This window comes from Hyposmocoma kahamanoa, unplaced genomic scaffold (assembly GCF_003589595.1).
Source record: "Hyposmocoma kahamanoa isolate Upper Pololo Valley unplaced genomic scaffold, ASM358959v1 62, whole genome shotgun sequence".
Lineage (NCBI taxonomy): Eukaryota > Metazoa > Arthropoda > Insecta > Lepidoptera > Cosmopterigidae > Hyposmocoma > Hyposmocoma kahamanoa.
In genome coordinates, this window is record NW_020653850.1 from 1,784,176 (window position 1) to 1,803,991 (window position 19,816).

General features: G+C 38.1%; 1 protein-coding gene across 1 annotated transcript in view; it reads right to left on the reverse strand.

Annotated features, from left to right (window-relative positions):
• Positions 1-11,845, reverse strand: part of LOC113229423 — a 301,492-nt gene extending 289,647 nt beyond the window's left edge. The window contains exon 1 of the mRNA XM_026463005.1: positions 11,553-11,845. Coding sequence (XP_026318790.1) covers positions 11,553-11,770 — 218 coding nt within the window. The 5' untranslated portion in view covers positions 11,771-11,845. The remainder of the gene's footprint in view (positions 1-11,552) is intronic.
• Between the last annotated feature and the right edge of the window lie 7,971 nt (positions 11,846-19,816).

Sequence of the window (19,816 nt, forward strand, 5' to 3'; positions counted from 1 at the left end):
TTACAAACTATAATAAGTAATTAAATGTCGATCCCACCTCAGCTCGTTCATATTGCTTGGGTCGAGCGTCAGGGACACTGGCTTCATTTTAGAATATATTTTTTACAAACAAAATTAAAGCTATTTGAAAAATGTATATCATATACTATCCGTGTTCTGTTTAGTTCAGTTAATATAAAAAAGGCCGGGTTAAGAATAAACAGGCATGTATGAAAAGATTGATGGGAGTGGAGGAAGCGAAGGAGGTTTGTCAGGCGCGTAGAAAGTAGAGGGCCATAGTCTCTGCCTACTAATTATATTTGTATGTTTAGTAGCACTGTTAATGTATTGAACTGATCTGATGAACATATTGTACCTACTTCCACAAATAAATCGATGTTTAACTTTATCTTTAAACAGATATAAGAACCATATACATATATTGAAAAAGATTGTTGATAACAGATTTAATAAAAATATTCTGCAATAAAAAATAAAAAATCCCCGGTGGGAGACAGGCGTGTCGATATGATGATGATATTAAAAAAATCGTTGCTATACGTAAATATAAACTACCTATTTAACACAGCGGTTCTCTTGTAAAATTTCGAAGTAAGTTCGTGTTTTTTTTCTATCGTGAAAATTTTTTCGAATTGTGCTTTCACACCGTATCAGTGTACACTCATCCTCGCTTATAGAAGTTTTTATTGACACTGTTTATAAGCTGACGTCAATGGCGTACCGTAATTAATACTACAGGCTTAAATCGATACAACCTCAAACTGCTTTGGTTGCTGCATAACAGTGGAAAAAATATATAGTTAAATTGTGTATATACACGGATTAGTATACGGTGTCAAAACACGATTCATAACAATTTTCATGATAGAAAAAAAAACACAAGAAAAGCGCTGAATTCAATAGGTACTTTGTATAATAATTTGTATAATATAATGATTTTTTTTATATCAAATAGAACTAAATAACACACGTATAGTATACGACACAGGTATGCGACACGCAGCAATTATGATGTTCACCACAATCAGGCAATAATTTAGTAGCTGTAAAGCGTCTTGTGAAAGATTTTATCCAGAGGGCAGTACTGCCATCTTACCTATTTCTGCCGCCAAGCAGTAATGTCAGTATTACTGTGTTGTTTTGACGGGTAAGGGTGCTGGTGAAACTACAGGGGCTTTTCAACTTATGTCTCAGGGTAACGGGAGCAATGGCAGTGCCCGTGTTATGGATAGACGTGCAGCTTACCAGCAGTAGCACGACAATTTCGTCCCGTCACTTAATATGATTTTAAGCAATGCAGACTTCAGATAGTACCGACGACAGCGTTGAAGGCATGATGATATTAAGTTGTAGAGCCAGCACTGATTTCTTGAGAAACTTCATACGGATTCGGAGCTCCAAAGGGCTGAAGACTCGACTTTATAACGACGAGTTAGCAAAACCACAAGTACGCTATTAATTTCCTTGACACATGTTGCTATAGCGCAAACGTAAAATATCTAGATGAGACTTTTGGGCCTAACATGTAATTATATCAAAATACATTCCACTATTACGATCTCTAGAAGAGCGTTTAGGGCATAGTCCACCATGAAGCATCAGCGATGTTATGGGTATCTGAATGCCTTATCTGGCAAACGCAATCCCGTCTGTGCTGCCATTAATTTTATGAATAAATTCTGTAGCCTCATCCATTTCTCACTTAGAATAGAAAACAGAATGGGAAAATTTTTTAGACATTTATTACGTAATGAAGAATTTGTAAGAATTATAATCGAGGGGAAAACAGAAGGAAAAAGAGAGATGAATACCAAGAACAAATAAAGAAGAACATCAAAGTGAGTAGCTATAGAGGTCAAGGAGCTGGTTATAAACCGTGAGGAGTGGAGGAGACTAAAACCTAACAAGAACTAAATTACTAATACACGAAATAATGATATATCTATAATTCCTGGTAATTAGCAGTAGTCGTACAGGTATCATCACGTTGTAATAAAACACTCGCTATTAAACTACGCTTTCGCCACATCCAGTGTAATCTGTATAATAAGATGTATATCTGTGTAATGGTATCGTTTTTCAGACTGAAATGAACAAAGGCTGTTGTATAATCGCGGCTAGCTGCCCGTAAATGAAACCTCCTGTAATATACTACGTGCCAAGTTTAATAATAACACGCATTTTTTGTACCACATTGTTTTTATAAACGAGCTATGATGCTGTAAGATAATCTTATGAAGGTTTTATGCGGCCAGGTAGTGCAACAGGACAAGTTTAAAAAACGTACCAGCCACAAGCACGCCGTGTACTATTTACACAATTGGTTTCCGGTAATTTATAAATTAACGCTTCCTAATATGGGTAGATGGCGCTAATTCTAATAGTTGATTTGTCTGTAATCACTAGAAATAACAGGAGCTTTGTTGTCAATGTAAAGCAAATTATTAACGAAAATTGCTATTTACCAATACCAATAGGTAAGTACTAAATAGGGATGGGCGTGTCGAGTTATTTAACTCGATTAACTCGAGTTACTTACACAACGAGTCAACTCGAGTTACTTTTTAAGAACTCGAGCTAAGTCGCTTCGGTACTCGCCCCGCCGAGCCGACTCGGTCGATTCGGGGACCTTCGGAGCACGCTCGAGTCGCGAGCGATGGGTGAGTCGAGTTATTTAACTCGAGTTACTCCCACAACGAGTCAACTCGAGCTGCACTGTGTGAACTCGAGATAGCTCGGTTCCCGCAGAGGCAAAATACTTCATTCATACAGCGCGTCGGCAATTCGTTCTCACTCGGTCGGTTCGGTGATCTTCGATCACGTTGAGTCGCGGTCGGCTGGCCGATCGTGTCCAACTCGGTGAATCGGTCGGTTCGAGTTCTATTCGCGACTCGCGGTTGCTCGGCCAGACACCGAATCGAGTTAACTCGAGTTGCAACTCGAGTTAGCAGTCACGTCAACTCGAGTAACTCGAGTTGAAACAAATACAAGACGTCCCATCACTAGTACTATAATACCCGACTGTCGCTGTCTTGTATAGCGGTAAGCAGTCCTATAGGGTTAATAGATCCATGGCTTCAATAAAATAAAAACTGTAGTATGTATAAAATTTAGCATTAAAAATAATCTAGCAAAACAAAATCGTAAAAGAATTGTTTTAGATACCAGTTTTCAAAATTATTGTAACTAAGGATCCAATTGTTTTCAGATAATTGTCAGGCTGATAAACTTAATTCCAAATTTAAAATCTTTTCCATGTAACCCGTAAGGTTCACGTTATTTTAGTGGGTAATTCTATCCATAAATACAATCTATTTTACACCTCACGTCTACCAAAAGCACCTCTCTTCAGTCGTAAAATAAACAACAACTGGCGGATTATTTTTTCCAGCGGATCCACAGTGCTACAGCGGCGCTTTTCGAATAAATACGTACAACACTTTTACATATATATAGCTCTTATACTTGGCATCCACTTTGATTTTAATAATTTCCCCGAACCAAAACTTTCGACAACTTGGCCTTTTTTGTATACTAATACTTTTTGTGAAATTGTCAAAAATACTGCACAGTTATCGGTTATTCCTTTGATAAATTGTTTCTGTAAAATATCATTGAAAATTAACACACGTTTTTTGTAAACTTTTCCCCCATGTTTTTATTTCAAAAGAAACTTTTTTAATTTATCACTTATTAAAGTTAACAAAAAATGCCGTCTCATCGAAATTTATTAAAAAAGTATTTTAATTACATATATTATTTTAATTATATGTATGTACAGGCACTGGTTATTTTGATACAGCTTCGTTTGAAACGAAAGCTTCCACTTTATAAATCATGGTAAAAACAAAAAGGTCCCTATTTATCTTTTCATATCTCAAAATAATTATAATATAATGGTGTCTAATAAAAAAAACCATCCGGAGATTCGCTATTAAAGCAATTATGTTCCAATCAGGGAGTGTCCGCGGACAATTTACATCCGAATCCCATTGTCTCATTTGAGCAAAGGGTTTAGGGTTATCACTTCACTTTAATATATTATTATGACATAGATTATTGGACTATCCTATAATTACTTAGTGGGGTATAAGCGTCTCGAAGCGTACATTAAATTGCAGCTTCTAAGTTATCAGTTTAATTGTAGTGTATGTGAATCGACATACCTACACAGTCTCGGGTGTCCATGCGTGGAGACACCGAGTCAGTATCATGAGAGCCGTCGGCGATGGAAAACGTATTACGTCATGAATGATAGCACAATTGAGTATAAAGTTTTAAAATGACATTTTTCGTTTTACAACGTTTTACATGCAATGTCCAGCAGCAAAGCTGCTGCAGTAAAGGACAATATTGACCATCTCTGATATTTATTTACCTTTTAGTCGCTTAACTTCCATAGCTTCGCGTTCATCATCACCATTATGTCAGCAGAACTCCCCCAAAGAGCGCCACAACGACCGGTTTTATGCTATTTTCATTAATTTAGTTAATTCTCGCAATCTTCACCAGGTCGTCGGTCTACCTTATGGATGGGTACGCGGTCGCCATTTGAGAAATTTTTGGCCCCATCGGCTATCTGTTCTGTGAGAAATGCGCCCCGCCCACTACTTAATGACATTGCGTTAAGATGTAATAATCTCATCATTCTCATGTCCTCCTGATCAGGACCTCACCCTGAGCACGCCAACTCCTTGTGCCGCCCAGACCCAACAACTGCCGGCGAAGGTGTTCCTCGGGTCACCAGTCCGTCTTACCACAAGGTGACCTACACGACATGTGCTTTGCCGTGATCGCCACTCCAAAACAAGTTTGCTCCACCGATCACCAGCTCTCCTGCAGGCATGACTAGCCCACTGCCACTTTAGCTTACTGATTTTCTGGGCTAAACCGGTTATTTTACTTCCCTGACGTCGTCTCTCGTCTACTAACATGAGAATTTTGGTAGTTTTGGTTACTCCTGAAACTTAAAATGAATTAGCTATGCCCTAGATGTGTCCATTAGAATTTTCTCGTTTTATGAATATAATTTAATGCCGAATCCAATATTTCGCCTTTGAACAGCCACTTCGTACTCAGAAGGACTCTTGAAAAGTCCAATCAAATTATATCACGCTTGATTCGTTTAAATGTTTCGCTTTTAATAAAAAAAGCACTTGCAAAGTTTTTAGAAGTTTTCATCTTGTTTCAAAGTAAGAAATTATCTGTAGTATTTAATTAGCCCATACTAATGTATGAAAGCGTCTGTTTTTAATTGAACCTGAAGAAAATATCAACAAGGAAAGCTCTCCAGAGCAATTCGAAAGACTAAAAGACCATTTTATGAACTTGTGATTACTACAACACTAACAGAATTTATAAAAAATCACACTTAATAAATATCTCCCTTTTTGCCAATCAGTGCGAAATATAGAGTAACGTGGCAACCCTAATTGCAAACAATGGCGGGAAAATATGACGTCACAAGCTCGCGTTCCGAGCGACGCAGTTTGTGGGCTTATTGTGCCATGTATCGCACAGCCTTCATTAAATCTCTTCTGTCTACGGTAATATATTTACCTACAGCAGAATATCTCTTTATTATATTTAATTTACAGCTATTTACACAATATAATTCTTCAAAACTATAGTTGACTTAAATGTGTAATAAGTCAAAAAAATACTTGGTTTGGGTTGGACCGCGATTCTTCAAAAGCAGCGACATGTAGTCCCGGTATTTGTCACTCGACATAAAGTTATTAATCTTAACAGTCTTTGTTACCTATATGTTAATGTTATCTATATGTTCACAGTTTGCGTTTAAATTAAGTTTTGGTAACTTAATGCGGCTTTAGAGAGGCGGTAGCCCTGTGAGAGAACGGTTGCTTCTTATTTCAAAGGTCATGGGACAAATCCCTGTGGAGGCATGTACCTATATATGACTTTAATTGCTAAATTATGTACATTCAATTTTATGAATTTAAACTTAGTAGCGGTAGAGGTCCTTGAGAGAGTTCGTGCAGGGAAGTACAGCCACCAAGCAATAATGTGAACATTGCTGCTTTCCGGTTTCGAAGGGCAAGGCTGCTGGTGAAATAAGAGGCACATGGGACTTGTCTTATTCGTCCCGTCACTTAGTATTATAAAAAAATGCCTCTATGGCCGAACGGTTACCATGCTGCACTGCCACGCAGAGGTCCCGGGTTCGATTCCCGGGCCGGGAGAAATATTTGAATGGCCTATATTTATTTCTCTCGTGAGTTTGAGTATAATTTGAGGTTGTCTATGTGTGTGTCCATGGCACCCGTGATACAGGGTTTCCCTAGCGCGGCGCTATGAGTGTGTGCGTTGAAAAATCAAACTAGTGTTACCATTTTACAATTACCTTTGTTAATACATGACTACGACCGTTATTAATCAATTATAAATAGCGCCACTTATGCGTCATAGATATTACTATTTACAATGCAAGGCAATCTATGTTTATGCTTTATTTTAATTTGTTTTGACTGAAGTTTTGATTTTATATTTTATAGCACTTCCTTCTAAGATACAGACTTTTGACTAGTTTAAGAGGCAGAATTTCTTAAATTTAGTAGCACTTCTTTTATATTCTGTGCTACTTTATATCCACACCTATAATTTGGTATTTACTGCTCTGTGCAAATTGTAAGGCAAAAGTGTTAATAAAGATAATAATTATTATTACTGCTATGTAGCGCACCATGCTTGGAATTTCTCTTTTGGACCACGTACCCAATGTAGACATTCGACATCGCGCAAAGGTAGTAGACGTGGGTACGAGGATAGCCCAGCTTAAGTGGAGGTGGGCGGGGCACTTGGCTAGAAGGGACGATGGAAAACGGACGAAAGCCATTACTGAAGGGTGGCCAAGAGACGCTAAAAGATCATGAGGTAGATCACCCGCCCGATGGATTGATGACATCAAGGCCGTAGTTGGGAACCACTGGACACGACTCGCAAGGAACCGGAAAGAATGGCGCAATAGAGAGGAGGTCTATACTCAGCAGTGGGTGCAAACAGGCTGAAATGAGTGGCGGTTAATGACTATTTGCTAGGTATACTAGATTACTTTTAATTACGTTTTGAAATACGTAAGGCTGGTGTTGGTAGATGGGGCCGCTAATATTGATAACTTTGTGTTCTACTGAAGGTCCATTTTGGCTTGACTCGAGATATGACATTCCGAAATCACTTCTTTGTTCGCCAAGACACAATCGAAGCACGACTTCTCATCTCTCAAACAAACAGCATTGATCTTCGGAAACAATATCCGAAGTATGCAATTTAATATCGCTCCTCGTCCCTTCAAACGTTCCATAAGCCGGTCTTCATTTTAGTCGCAAAAGTCACCAAAGCTCCCTCACTAAAGTATTCAAACTGGTTATTACATTTGTAGCAGAATTGTAGGTCATTTTACTATTATTGTTTTGTTAAGTACAACTTTACCATGTTACCATGAGTTATTTTTATTTTCCCTATACACTCATTGACTAAATCTACAAAAGGACAACTTTATACAAAAAGCGCAACAAAAACTAGTTACTATAACAATAAAATTTATAATATATATGATCTAGAACACACCGACGTGAGTCATAGACATTGACACCAACAGAGCGCATAGCAATAGCAAATATGTATAATGACATAATAAAAATAATGACAGATGAAACTTCACGGATTTTTCTAGAAGCAGGTTCTCTGTTGTAGTTTTTTATAGAGAAATGTCGGATATCTCCATATCAAAATTATGTGCAAGGTTAGATATTTTATTAACCGACTTCAAAAAAGGAGGAGGTTCTCAATTCGACTGTATGTTCTTTTTTTGTATGTATGTTACGCGATAACTCCGGTATTTGTGAACCGATTTTCATGATTCTTTTTTTGTTGGAAAGTGGGTACTTCCATAGTGGTCCCATTACATTTTGAAGAAAATCATCCACCTCGAAGGGTGGCTGTTCACGCATGAAGATTCACTTTTATAAATAGCGCCTAACTTTAATTTAGGAGCAACTACTTTAATTCAATTCAATTCAATTCAAATACTTTAATTCAGATTTCATCCATATTGGTTAGTATAACAAACAAAAACTTACATACTAGTGTTAGAAGATACAAATTCATAAATACGTGCTGGGTTTAGGACATACATGTAATTTAGTCCAGTGTTCAAAAAATGAACCCTGGACCCTGCCAGCAACAATACCCACAATGCTATTACCGCTGCCACGAACTCTGCGCATCAAGGATGCCGCTCTTTTTCTCATTATGGCGGCAAATCCGTCTACATGGGCATCGGCGAACATTCCTGACGCGCTACAGAATCGCGGCAGCCGCAACAACATCCGGAATATATTGTTATATACAACTCTTAGAGAGTTGATAGCTTTCTGAGTGTAGTTGACCCATAGGCTGCAGGTATAAAAGGTCTGGCAGTAAGCTTTAAAAAGAGATACCTTTACGTTGTCCGTACACCTTGCAAACCTACGGGCCAACATATTACCCCGGACTGCTATTGCCCTACGCTCTCTCTCAATGTCAGTGTTATCCTCCAAGGACTCACTGACCCAATGCCCAAGGTACTTAAATTTAGTAACCCTATTAAGAGGAGTGCCACACAGCTTAACTTCAGGGACGTTATTAAAGCCATTGCTACCCGCTTTGAACACAAGCAACTCACTCTTAATCGCATTGTACCGTAAGCCATGGATCTCAGCATAGCGCTCACATATTGCAACTAGTTTTCTTAGCGCGCTTATTGAAGGACTCAGCAACACCATATCATCCGCGTAACTGATATTATTCACAATCTTTCCATCCAACGAGCATCCGATTCTGGTGTTGCAGAGTTCAACAATTAAACCGTTCATGTATATGTTGAAGAGACTTGGCGAGCTCAATCCCCCCTGTCTCACGCCACACTCCAACCCATACATGCCCGACTTCGCGCCCGCCCATCTAACATAGTTGCGCTGATTATTGTACCAAAACTTAAAAATACTAACTATGTCACCTGGTAGATCAGTTTCATCCTGTAGCTTACTCCACAGCCTATCATATGATACAAGATCAAAAGCTTTGGATAGGTCGAGGAAGCAAGCATAAACAGGAGTTTTCCTAGAGGTATAATACTGGACAGTGTGCTTGAGGCAAAGGATAGCAGCTTCTGTTGAAACTCCCGGTCGGAACCCAAATTGAGCGTCATGCAATTTCAAGTGCTTTCTTAATTGCTTGTCAAGCAAACTGTCCAGTACTTTTCCCACTATAGTAGCCAGGGATATAGGTCTATAATTACTAATACTAGAGACATCACCCGTCCTGTTCTTTACAATGGGGACAACAACAGTTTTCATTAGGTCGTCCGGCAAGTATGAATGCCCTACACACAATGTAAAGAACAAGGCGAGCACTCTAGGTAAGTGAACACTTCCATACTTCAAATGCTCTATGCTGAGAAAATCATGGCCCGGGGACTTACCGCGTGTCATTCTTTTAATCACATTTGCAACCTCCTTTGCCGTGAAGCGGACCTGTTGTGGTTGCCCTATGACTTCCGTACCTCGAGACTGACATACAGCAGGCCCCAGCGGTGACTTAATTTCAAAATTTGATCTAAATAATTCAGCAATGAGGTTGGGCTTAGTTACTCCTTCCACACTGACCGGTAAGCTAGACTTAATATTACAATTTTTGGTCTCTTTCCAGAAATCAGAAAACTTTTTATTTGAATGATGAGATGCTAAAATATCCATACGTAATTGTTCTTGATTGTTTTGACACCATTTTAGTTTTGCTTTAAACACTTTTTTAGTTTCCTGCATCATATTGTAACTGGGACCACTTTTAGGCTTACCACAGTTAATCCAGTCCAAAAACCTAAGTCTAGCCTCCTTATGATGAGCACTTACATGTTTGTTCCAACCTATTACATGACTTTTCTTTATATGTGTATACATAGTTTTATCACAATTACTGTACATAGCCGCCTTCATTAAACTGTCAACTAAAGACCTATACATGTTGTCCAAAATAATTTTGTGTTCTACATTATCACACAGCTTATCACTACAAACATTGAATTCTGAGGGAAAGTTAATGTCTCTCAAATACTTAAAGCAATAATCGGTGTACAGTTCAGTATGATAAAGGTCCCTCTCACCCCAGATAATTTTACTTTTTTGACTAGATGTTACACTATTCTTTTGTCTAAGAACGTTCAAGTTACAACTTAATTCTAAGGGATAATGATCCGACCAAGACACTTCGTAGTTAACACTAATGTTCAACACTGAATTCCTAGCTGCATCCGAAACCAGACAGTGGTCTAACCAGCTTCTGGTCCCATCTATGTCACTCAGAAACGTATATGTATCAGAATCAATTCCCAAATTAATGGTTGATTTTGCTATTTCTTCCATTCAAGGCGTCTTTCTCCCAATATACTTTGAGTAGTGTCGTAGTGAGAACCTATTTTTATTATCTCCAGCGTCAAGTCCTGTGTAGTGGTGAACTAGGGGATATTTCAATAAAACTTAGCAAATTGACGTAATTCCACGTACTTTTGAGGTCGGTTTTTTTAGTACTCTGTACTGAGATTATTCTTAAATAATTAGTTTTGGATTATTATTTTAACCTGTATTCAGGATGTTACATGATCAGATAAAGTACATCCTATCGTAATAACGAATTAGCATATTCTTTAGACATTAATCTTAGAGTGGTTACGCGACTTTAACAGCGATGCAAACGCGATACAGTAGCTAACCGTCTATTTTCATACACGCTTGACATTAAGCATCGATGGAATCGCTTATAAATCGCAAGTGTGTAACAAGTCTTACATGCACCGTTTATTTTTTATAAGACCGTTATTTAATACTAAATACATAAACCATTCCTACATGGGGTTTGGCAGAAGAAGCTTGAAAGTAGAATTAATGCAGTAGAAATGAGAGCTTTGAGTAAAATATAGTGACAACGATAGAGAAAGGGATGCTTAGATGGTTCGGATATGTAGAGAGAATGAATGAAGGAAGATTGACGAAACAGATTTATAAGGCGAGTGTTGGTATGGGCCGACTAAGGCCAACTTACCATGACCAAATTGAGGCCATCCTAAAGAAGGGCCAGGTCAAGAGTACCCTTATTTGACGAGCGTGTATGAAATCACTGATGCGTGATGATGAAGCGAAAGATCTGTGTTAGCACCGTAGTAAGTGAAAGACTGTTGTCTCTGCCGAACCCGATGGGAAAAAGGCGTGATTAATAGGTAATGTATGTGTAAATAATTTGATCTATCAAAACAGTTTTTCCTGCTTCTCCAGTGACTCGCGTTAACTCGAAGGCAAATTTAAAAGTCAATTATTTTGCCTCTGTAATTAGAAATTTTGCTTTCATAATATACGGTTTACTTTAATCTTGTTCGTGAAACCATTAGTTTACTTAATTAACTTGTTAATTATTTTGTGAGTAGCTCCGAAAATTATGGCCTATTTAATTGTTGACGAGTTGGTTTACAATTAATTGGTATTATTATGATTATTACTAACTTGCAATAATACAGTCTGCCATCTCTCCCCGTGTGCACCGTCCAGCCTTCCTTGAGTTCCACCTGAAGTCTCTCTAGCGCAGCCTCGTCCTCTACCGCGGTACGATTCGGCCTTGGACTGCCGCCCAATCGTGGGCTCCCGTACTTGGGACTGGCGCCCAGCTTGGGGCTATTGGCACCCAACTTGGGACTGTTGGAACTAGACGCTCCATCGCTCATGCAAGGACTACCAGTCGGGCGAGACCCAAAATTTGGGCTCGGGTTTGGCCTTGGACTCGGAGCGAGTTTAGGACTGGCCGTGCCGCTGGGACCAGGTGATGACGACGTCTGCTGCAGCAGCATCGCTTTCACGTCATCGCACCATTGTAAATCTCACTGCCACCTGAAAAAGAAATCACAGTCCATAAGTATAGAGGATCATAGCCGACATTTACATCTTAACATTTAAATAACAAAGGATGAGCTCATTTCCCCTGAAGCGTCAGGTAGGTACAAATAAAATGGCAGACGCTCAAAAACGCCTTAAAAAGAAACAGGCAAATGAAACGCCCTCGTTGGCGAGCCCTGTCTGAAATGGCAACACCGATTAAAACTGGCCGCAAAAAGTCCACGGAAAATGCCGCCCAAATTGCCGCGAAAAAAGCACCCGAGCATTGCCGCGCAAACTGTAATCGCTGGAACGCGGCGAACGAAATATAAATGAAAACGGCCGCCATTTTTGTAATGACATTTGTTCATTCGCACATTTTTATTGGTAGCTCGACAAGTTTAAAGACGATGTTATTTTTGGTAAGTGTTCTGTTCCCGTAACGACCTTAAATATTATATTTATTTGAAAAGAAACTTTTAATCTTGTATTGTTTTATAATGTCAATGGCATGCGTATAAACGTTTTTCGAGGATTTATGTTGTTTCCGCCGGTATTTCCTCAGATACTGCTGTCACTGTAGTAATTTGTCTTGAGTTGCCCTCGGGAGGCTTCGTGAAGGAATCCCTATCAATTTCAAAAGCCGTAAAGAAGTTTAGGAAGTGTTTTATGCTGTCTGATTTAACTTAGTTTGTAAAAAGTATTCAGCTCGAATAATTTTGAGCGTGGAAGAAATTATTTTTGAAACATATTAATCATAAAAAGAACATTTTTTTTAGTAAAGATGTCTGTCGTTTCATTAAAGCAACAGGGGACGGTCGACAAATGGGGAAGTTTTGTCAAACTGTCGTGTCTACTGTCACATAGCTCTGTAAATATGCGACGAAAACGTGTTAGAGAATGTCAATAGCCTATAAAGAGACAAAATAATACTTTATCAGACTGTAAATTTCGAACTTGCTTCTTGTGCGCATGGTAAAATAATAATAATTGTCAATTTCGGTACCTCTTTAGCCGGGAAACGTGAAGCAGCACTTCGAGACATAAAGATTCAATTAAACACGTGAGGATACAAACTCAAGTAGGAACTTAACCAATGACATTATGAAGCCTAAAGCCGTGTAATGGAACCAATAAGATCCAAGCCGCACAAAGGAATTCGTCTTCCACACGACTAGACGCTGTACCGATTTACTACTTTAACTCCTACGCTATGACACTACAGCCAGAATAATTTGAACCGAACCTGAACCATCACTAACGAAATTGAATAGAAAAATTGCAAGCGCTTAAAACTTCAGAGGTCATCCTACAATCGTCAAGAGGCGAGCGACACAACACTGTAAGTAATGGAAAACAACAATCAAAAGCAATGAACAATCCCTACAAGTACACTTGTTAGAACGAGATGACATATAACAAATCTAGTAAGAGTGAAAGAGATAAATAGCTAATGTGACAGGTAGCCGGTCAGCGACCTTTCCATTGTGTTTCCAACCACTTGCGTGGACAATTTCGTTGTTACTTCAATTAGGTGAAGTTAAGAATAAAATTGTTTTGGGTAAACTTACAAGAGGGGGAATCGGTACATATCATGAATAAATATCTAAGCTGTTGTTTTGTCTGCTACATTGGCTGTATAAGCAAAATAAAGTGTCATTTTCTGTCTCTCTCGACTAACAACCGTAACATTTGGCAAAATTTTCATTCAACGTATTTTCACGTTTAACATTTCACGTCTTGAGTTTTAACTCGTGTTAAATTCGTTCTTTATATAAGAAGGAAGATATACGATTACTATTGAATTATGTTTTGCTTTTGAAAGCTGAATACAGTGGCACGTCTTATTACGACATAAAATCTTAAATACGGCACCCATTTAATGAGGGGAGGAACCATTTATGAACATGATGTATTATTAAAAGTGAAAGAAGACGGAGAGCTGTTTTTAAACTTGTTTTAAACATTTGTCGTTATTATCAACCTTTGTCAAAACAAAATGCGAGTTGGGGACTACACACGTTTTAAAAGGTTGTGAGCATTCTTTGACATACAGATTCCATCACGGTATTTTTATTCACCGTTAACAACAGGAAATGTTATTGAGCACTCACAGATATACGTAACGTAGAAATCAAAGCCACTGTATACTTAATAGTATAATGCAGTTCCACATTCTGGCCTGGGAGATAAGACTGATACGATTGTGTTAGTACCATACAACACAGATTTTGGAAATTTAATTATTGCTGACAACACTAACATCGTCGTCAAAATTTTCTCTCTTCTATATTGCCATTTAACGATGTGTTTGTTAAAATAAACATTTATAAATAATGTAAATCAGGGTGTTTATACACCGTCTCAAACACATCGTTTTTCTACATTTCTACATACATACATATCATCCATCGAAAATATCTTACATCTCTACTTGATTCTTCTTTCTTTTGTCGTCAAAAGTAGAAAAGAAACATTTGGATTGCATCATATGGTGTTATCTGAGGCGTTCATAAGCTCATTTCGCGTTCCAGTGTTAGGTTAGGTTAAATTACGAGGAAACACCACAATCACGCTGGAAATCCGAATAGAGGTGGTGAAGAAGTGCTTCTTTCCCAACTAGATCGCTTTTGTAATCTTGACTATACTCTTTCATCATAATCATTCTCCGAAGCTGGGTTTATTCCTCCTATGGTTTGTGTGATCCGTCACGATCTTGCTCTAGTCTCATCCATCTACGGCCTGCGACTTTGACAATGTCATCTACTCATCTCACTGCAGGACGTCCGTCGTTCCTGCAACCATTTTGTAGCCACCATTCGGTTATCGTTTTACTCTATCTATCATCGGCACACCTTGTAACCTGTTGTCTAACTCCATTTGTAACTTCCTTTGAACCTCCTCTATTGACCTCAATAGGTATTTCTTTGCGATCTTCGCCTATTGTGTTACATTTAGTAACAATACTCGTCATAGAAAAAAATCTAAAGAATGTTTTTAGGTCAACAGGCCACATTATCTTTTGGGAGAATTTATAATTTGATTGCACAAGATCTTTTGTTTCATGTTTTACTTTAACGACGTAATAAAGTATTGTCTTATCTTTATAATTTATTGCGTTAGTTTTGTTACGAAATTGAGAGTGATATAATAAATTAATTGATAAGCTTCAAAAGTTTGCTCGGTGCTTATTAGACTCTTGTTTACTTTACAGATGACGTCATTATTATTGCTTTTGTGAAAAGGCAGAAAGTCGACCATGATAAGACCAACCTTTGGTCAAGTGGTGGTATAATCAGCTGAACAAAGGAACACGAAGGCATCCTCATTACTAAGCTCGCCAGACATACAAGCAAGCCAGCGTCAACGAAATCACAACATATTATATTATATTACGATAAACTAAAGAGACAATCGGAATCAAAATATTTGAAAATGTAATGGAAGGACGTATATTCGGATTGGTATGTTATTTGCATGTGACGGCAAAAGAAACCCTAAAGACTAACTATGACAATTGTCATTTTAAAATTTTCCAAATTTTTTTTATAAAATCAAGTGACGGTACGAACAAGTCGTGCGTCTGATGGTAAGTTATACGCCTGTCCATAACAGTTATAGTGCCACTCAGATCTTTAAATTGCAAAGATCTGAGGGGCACTGCCACTGCGCCCGTCACCGTAAGACATAAGTTGACAAGTCCCTTGTGCCTGTAATTTTACCAGCGCCCTTACCTTTCAAAACCGGAACACAGAAATGCTGATATTACTGCTTGGCGGCAGAAACAGGTAAGGTGGCAGTACTACCCTGGACGAACTCTTTCACAAGAAGCTCTACTGCTACCTCTTACAATCCTCACTTATAATCTCTGCAATCAGATTCGCGCCTTCATTCATGGGTTCTTTTGGTCAAAATTCTTACGCCATATTTCGCGGTCCTATACCAAAGTCGTGGCTTTATGTGACGGCACTTCTGGCATCTTAGTTGATGGCATGATTATTCCGAAAAGAACTCCAAAGTTTGGATTACTTTTAAATCCGCGTTTATGGTGTATTTGATGTAAAAATTTTAATTTTTTTTTTAATAAATAACTCACACACTCAGCATAGCCCCGCACTAGGGAAACCCTGTGTCGCGGGTGCCATGGACACACACATAGACAACCACAAATTACACCCAAACTCACGTGAGAAATAATTGTAGACCATAAAACTATTTCTCCCGGCCCGGGAATCGAACCTGGGACCTCTGCGTGGCAGTCCGGCATAGTAACCGTTCGGCCACGGAGGCGTTACAATATACGATAGTCTTTCTCGGATCACTTTGCAATAGATATAATTACTAAATACACATCAAAATCAGAATTCAAATGTATCACGTATCACATAGCATCATTTCATAGGTGAGGAAATTACACTTGAAATTGTTACATTGATCAAATACCCATCCACAATTCTCTTGAAAAGAATGAGCATGGTACTTTAGAGGTTTTTTTCACATTTCTCATTTACAACGTGTATCCCAAATGTCATAAATAGAAACAACCTGGTAGAGCTAACCGGGTCACTACCATGGATTTCTGTCATCCAAGTACGTAGCAGCTGTCGTACTTTATATTTGCATAATATTGTGACGAATAGCATAAAACAAATTTTCACAATGAACGGTTTATAAATCCTGCGAATTGGGTAATCCAATGAAAAATAGACATCCCAATGGTGGAGTTTATTAGGAAAAAAATTGATAATTCCCATAGGATTGCGTCATCTCTGGATATTGGCTAAGGCACCCCGCCATCGCTGCACCCTATTTGTGAGATTGATGATGCTATAGTAAAGAGATTTAAAGCAAAGAAGACCGTTAAAGAAAGCCGTTTTTTCGTGGAAATACGGCCGTATGCCCGTAGTACATTATTTAAAGATATACTTTGATAATTTATACATACAGTGTTTTTTAACCGACATCAAAAAATTTGGAGGTTCTCAATCGATTGTGTTGTTAGGTGTTACGCAATTACCTACTCCCACATTTGTAAATCGATTTCGATGATTGTTTTTTTGTTAGAAAGTAAATCCAAGCAGGGTAAGGTTGCTGGTGCAATTACAGGCACATGGGACTTGTCAACTTATGTCTCAGAGTGACGGGCGCAGTGAAAATGCCCCTCAGATCTTCGTGATTTAAGACTCTGAGTGGCACTGCAACTGTTATCGACAGGCGTGTCGCTTACTATCAGGCGCACGACTGGTTCACCCCAAAAAAGTAAAAGGTAAAATAGGTGTTATGTAAATATATATGTACCTACATATGTTTAAAGTGTATGTATTTAGAACGGTTGTGTATCAAAGTGTCATTGAGAGATCAGCGGTTTGAATCCCTGTGATGATATGTACCTGTGAGCTTTTTATGTTAAGCACATTTGTGAATGTTCACTAACAATACCGCTTGCTAACGACGAAGGTTCACTATCTTTGGAAAACGTGTGAAGGTCTGTCTATTTATTTATTTAAGAAAGAAAAAAAGAGAGAAAATACATTTATTTGTTAACCACAATGACATCAGAAAAGAAAAAAAAGGAAACATTCAACGTAAGCGCGTGTGCACAGCATTCGATTGGCATTCATTCCGAATCCGAGACTATATAAACCTAGAAAACTCGGACCCACTTCGCATGTCGGCGATGTGTCAGCCGCGGTAAGAAGATCACAAATTGATAACATAGATATGAAGACAATAAATATATTGAGTATTGAGTAGATCACATAGTAGTTCTTCCAGGAAAGTACTGCCACCTCAGCTATTTCTGCCACCAAACAGTAATGTCAGCATTACTGCGTTCTAGTTTCGACTGGCAAGGGTATTGGTGAAATTACAGACACATGAGACTTGTGTTGACGTTGTCCTTAAGATCTTTGCGATTTAAAACTTTGAGTGGCATTACAACTGTTATGGATACAACACATATGGACAGGCGCACAAATTTTCAGTTAGGGTCCTTTAAATCATTTAAAAGTTTTCAGTATTTAATAGATTGACAATAGTCAGCTCTAAAGCCAAATTCACTGGTGGTTCTCTGTGCGTAACCCAGCACTCATAACTGCTTTTCTGGATCGAAAAGTAAGGAGATCAGGTATATGAAACTCAAGATTTATGTCCCTCGACCGGCAACGCATTTGCGAAATTGAAAATACTTTCGTAGTATTTCAAAGGTCTATGTGGTTGTCATTTTCCGTCTGCTGAACCGCGAAAATGTATGCCTACTAAAAAATATGAAAAATTGTTTTTTTTTTTACGAAACTGTAAAGGTTCTTATACATTTAGATGATATCACAAATTTTAGACAAGCTTCAAGTCCCTTGCGGCGTTAACGTAACCTACGTTAACGCCGCAAGGGACTTGAAGCGATATTCCAAAGAGTAAACTCTTGCCTTTAAATTTCATCGTTGCAGAATTTACATAAAATGGGTTAATGCCATCTAGCGGATTTTAAAGGAACTATGTGGTGAGCAAAGAAGTATTTTGTAAAAAAATAGGTTTTTGTTTTTTTGGTAATAATAATTAATTTCAACTTGCTCGGCATTAAGCCAATGACGCACACGCTTTTTCTACTAGATTAGGTACGTATGGCCTAACGATTTATAAATAAATTTATTATTTATCCAGTGTCTACACGAGTATAATTCCACACCTTTATCACTCATAACAAGTAACAACAAGAGTTGTAAAATAAAAATAAAAAGTTTTATATTGTTAGCATTCGTTATTAACCAAATCTTTAATTCTTGATTCATATCGTTATAGTATAGTCTCAGTGCAGAATACTTAACAAACCGACCTCAAAAGTTTGTGGAATAACCGGAAACTGCACGAAACCGGATTCATCCCCTAGTTTGCTACCCTTAGAGGTGGAATATTTTCTTCAAATTTAAATGGGACCACTACTAAGGTACCCTCTTTCCAACAAAAACAGAATCATCAAAATCGGTTCACAAATTGCCAGAATTATCGCAGTAACATACATACAAAAAAGAACATACAGTCGAATTGAAAACTTCTACCTTTTTTTTTGAAGTCAGTTAAAACAGCAGTTGTAGAGAAAAAGCGGTATTAGTTCAGCGGACGAACGGTTGGTACTCATTTAAATAACTTAAACTTACTTTGACTTTGATTTTAAACTTACGTACATTTGTGCATGTTGAATGACTATACCACTAGCGATGGGTATAGTCGAATTATTCGATTATAAACATAATCGAAATAATTCTATTGTTGATATCAATTAATTACTAGTTAGTTACTACACTGTTGATTGTTGATCAATCGATTGTGAATCGAAATAATTACTAATCTTAGTAACTAATTTTTGATCGTTGATCAAATATCGTAATAGTTATAGGATTCATTGTTATTAAATTAGTAACAGGCTCGATTGGTACTAAATAAGTAATAGGATAGGATAGTAATAACCCGTGGTAGCCTAATGGTTTGACCTACTGCCTCTCAATCAGAGGGTCGTGGGTTCGAATCCGGGGTCGCAGCTCTGAGTTTCTCGGTATTTATGTGCGAATTTATTTTGAAGAATTTAAGTTGAAGATGAGCTTTTCGGTGAAGGAAAACATCGTGGTGATACCTGCACGTTGAAAAAGGTTCCCAACTCTCGGAAAACGTGTTAAGTCCCCAACCCGCATTGGGCCAGCGTGACGGACTATGGCCTAAGCCCTCGTCTGAAAGGAGACCCAGCACCAGTGAGACGAATACATTTGTGTTGATGATGTAAATAATAGTATCGACTTTTTTACATTCCGTACCATAGCGTAGAAAACTTTTTTTTGATGCCGAAAATGTAATATTAAATATTCGATTATTTTTCGGCAAAGACGACTAAAGCGACTCGAATTTTT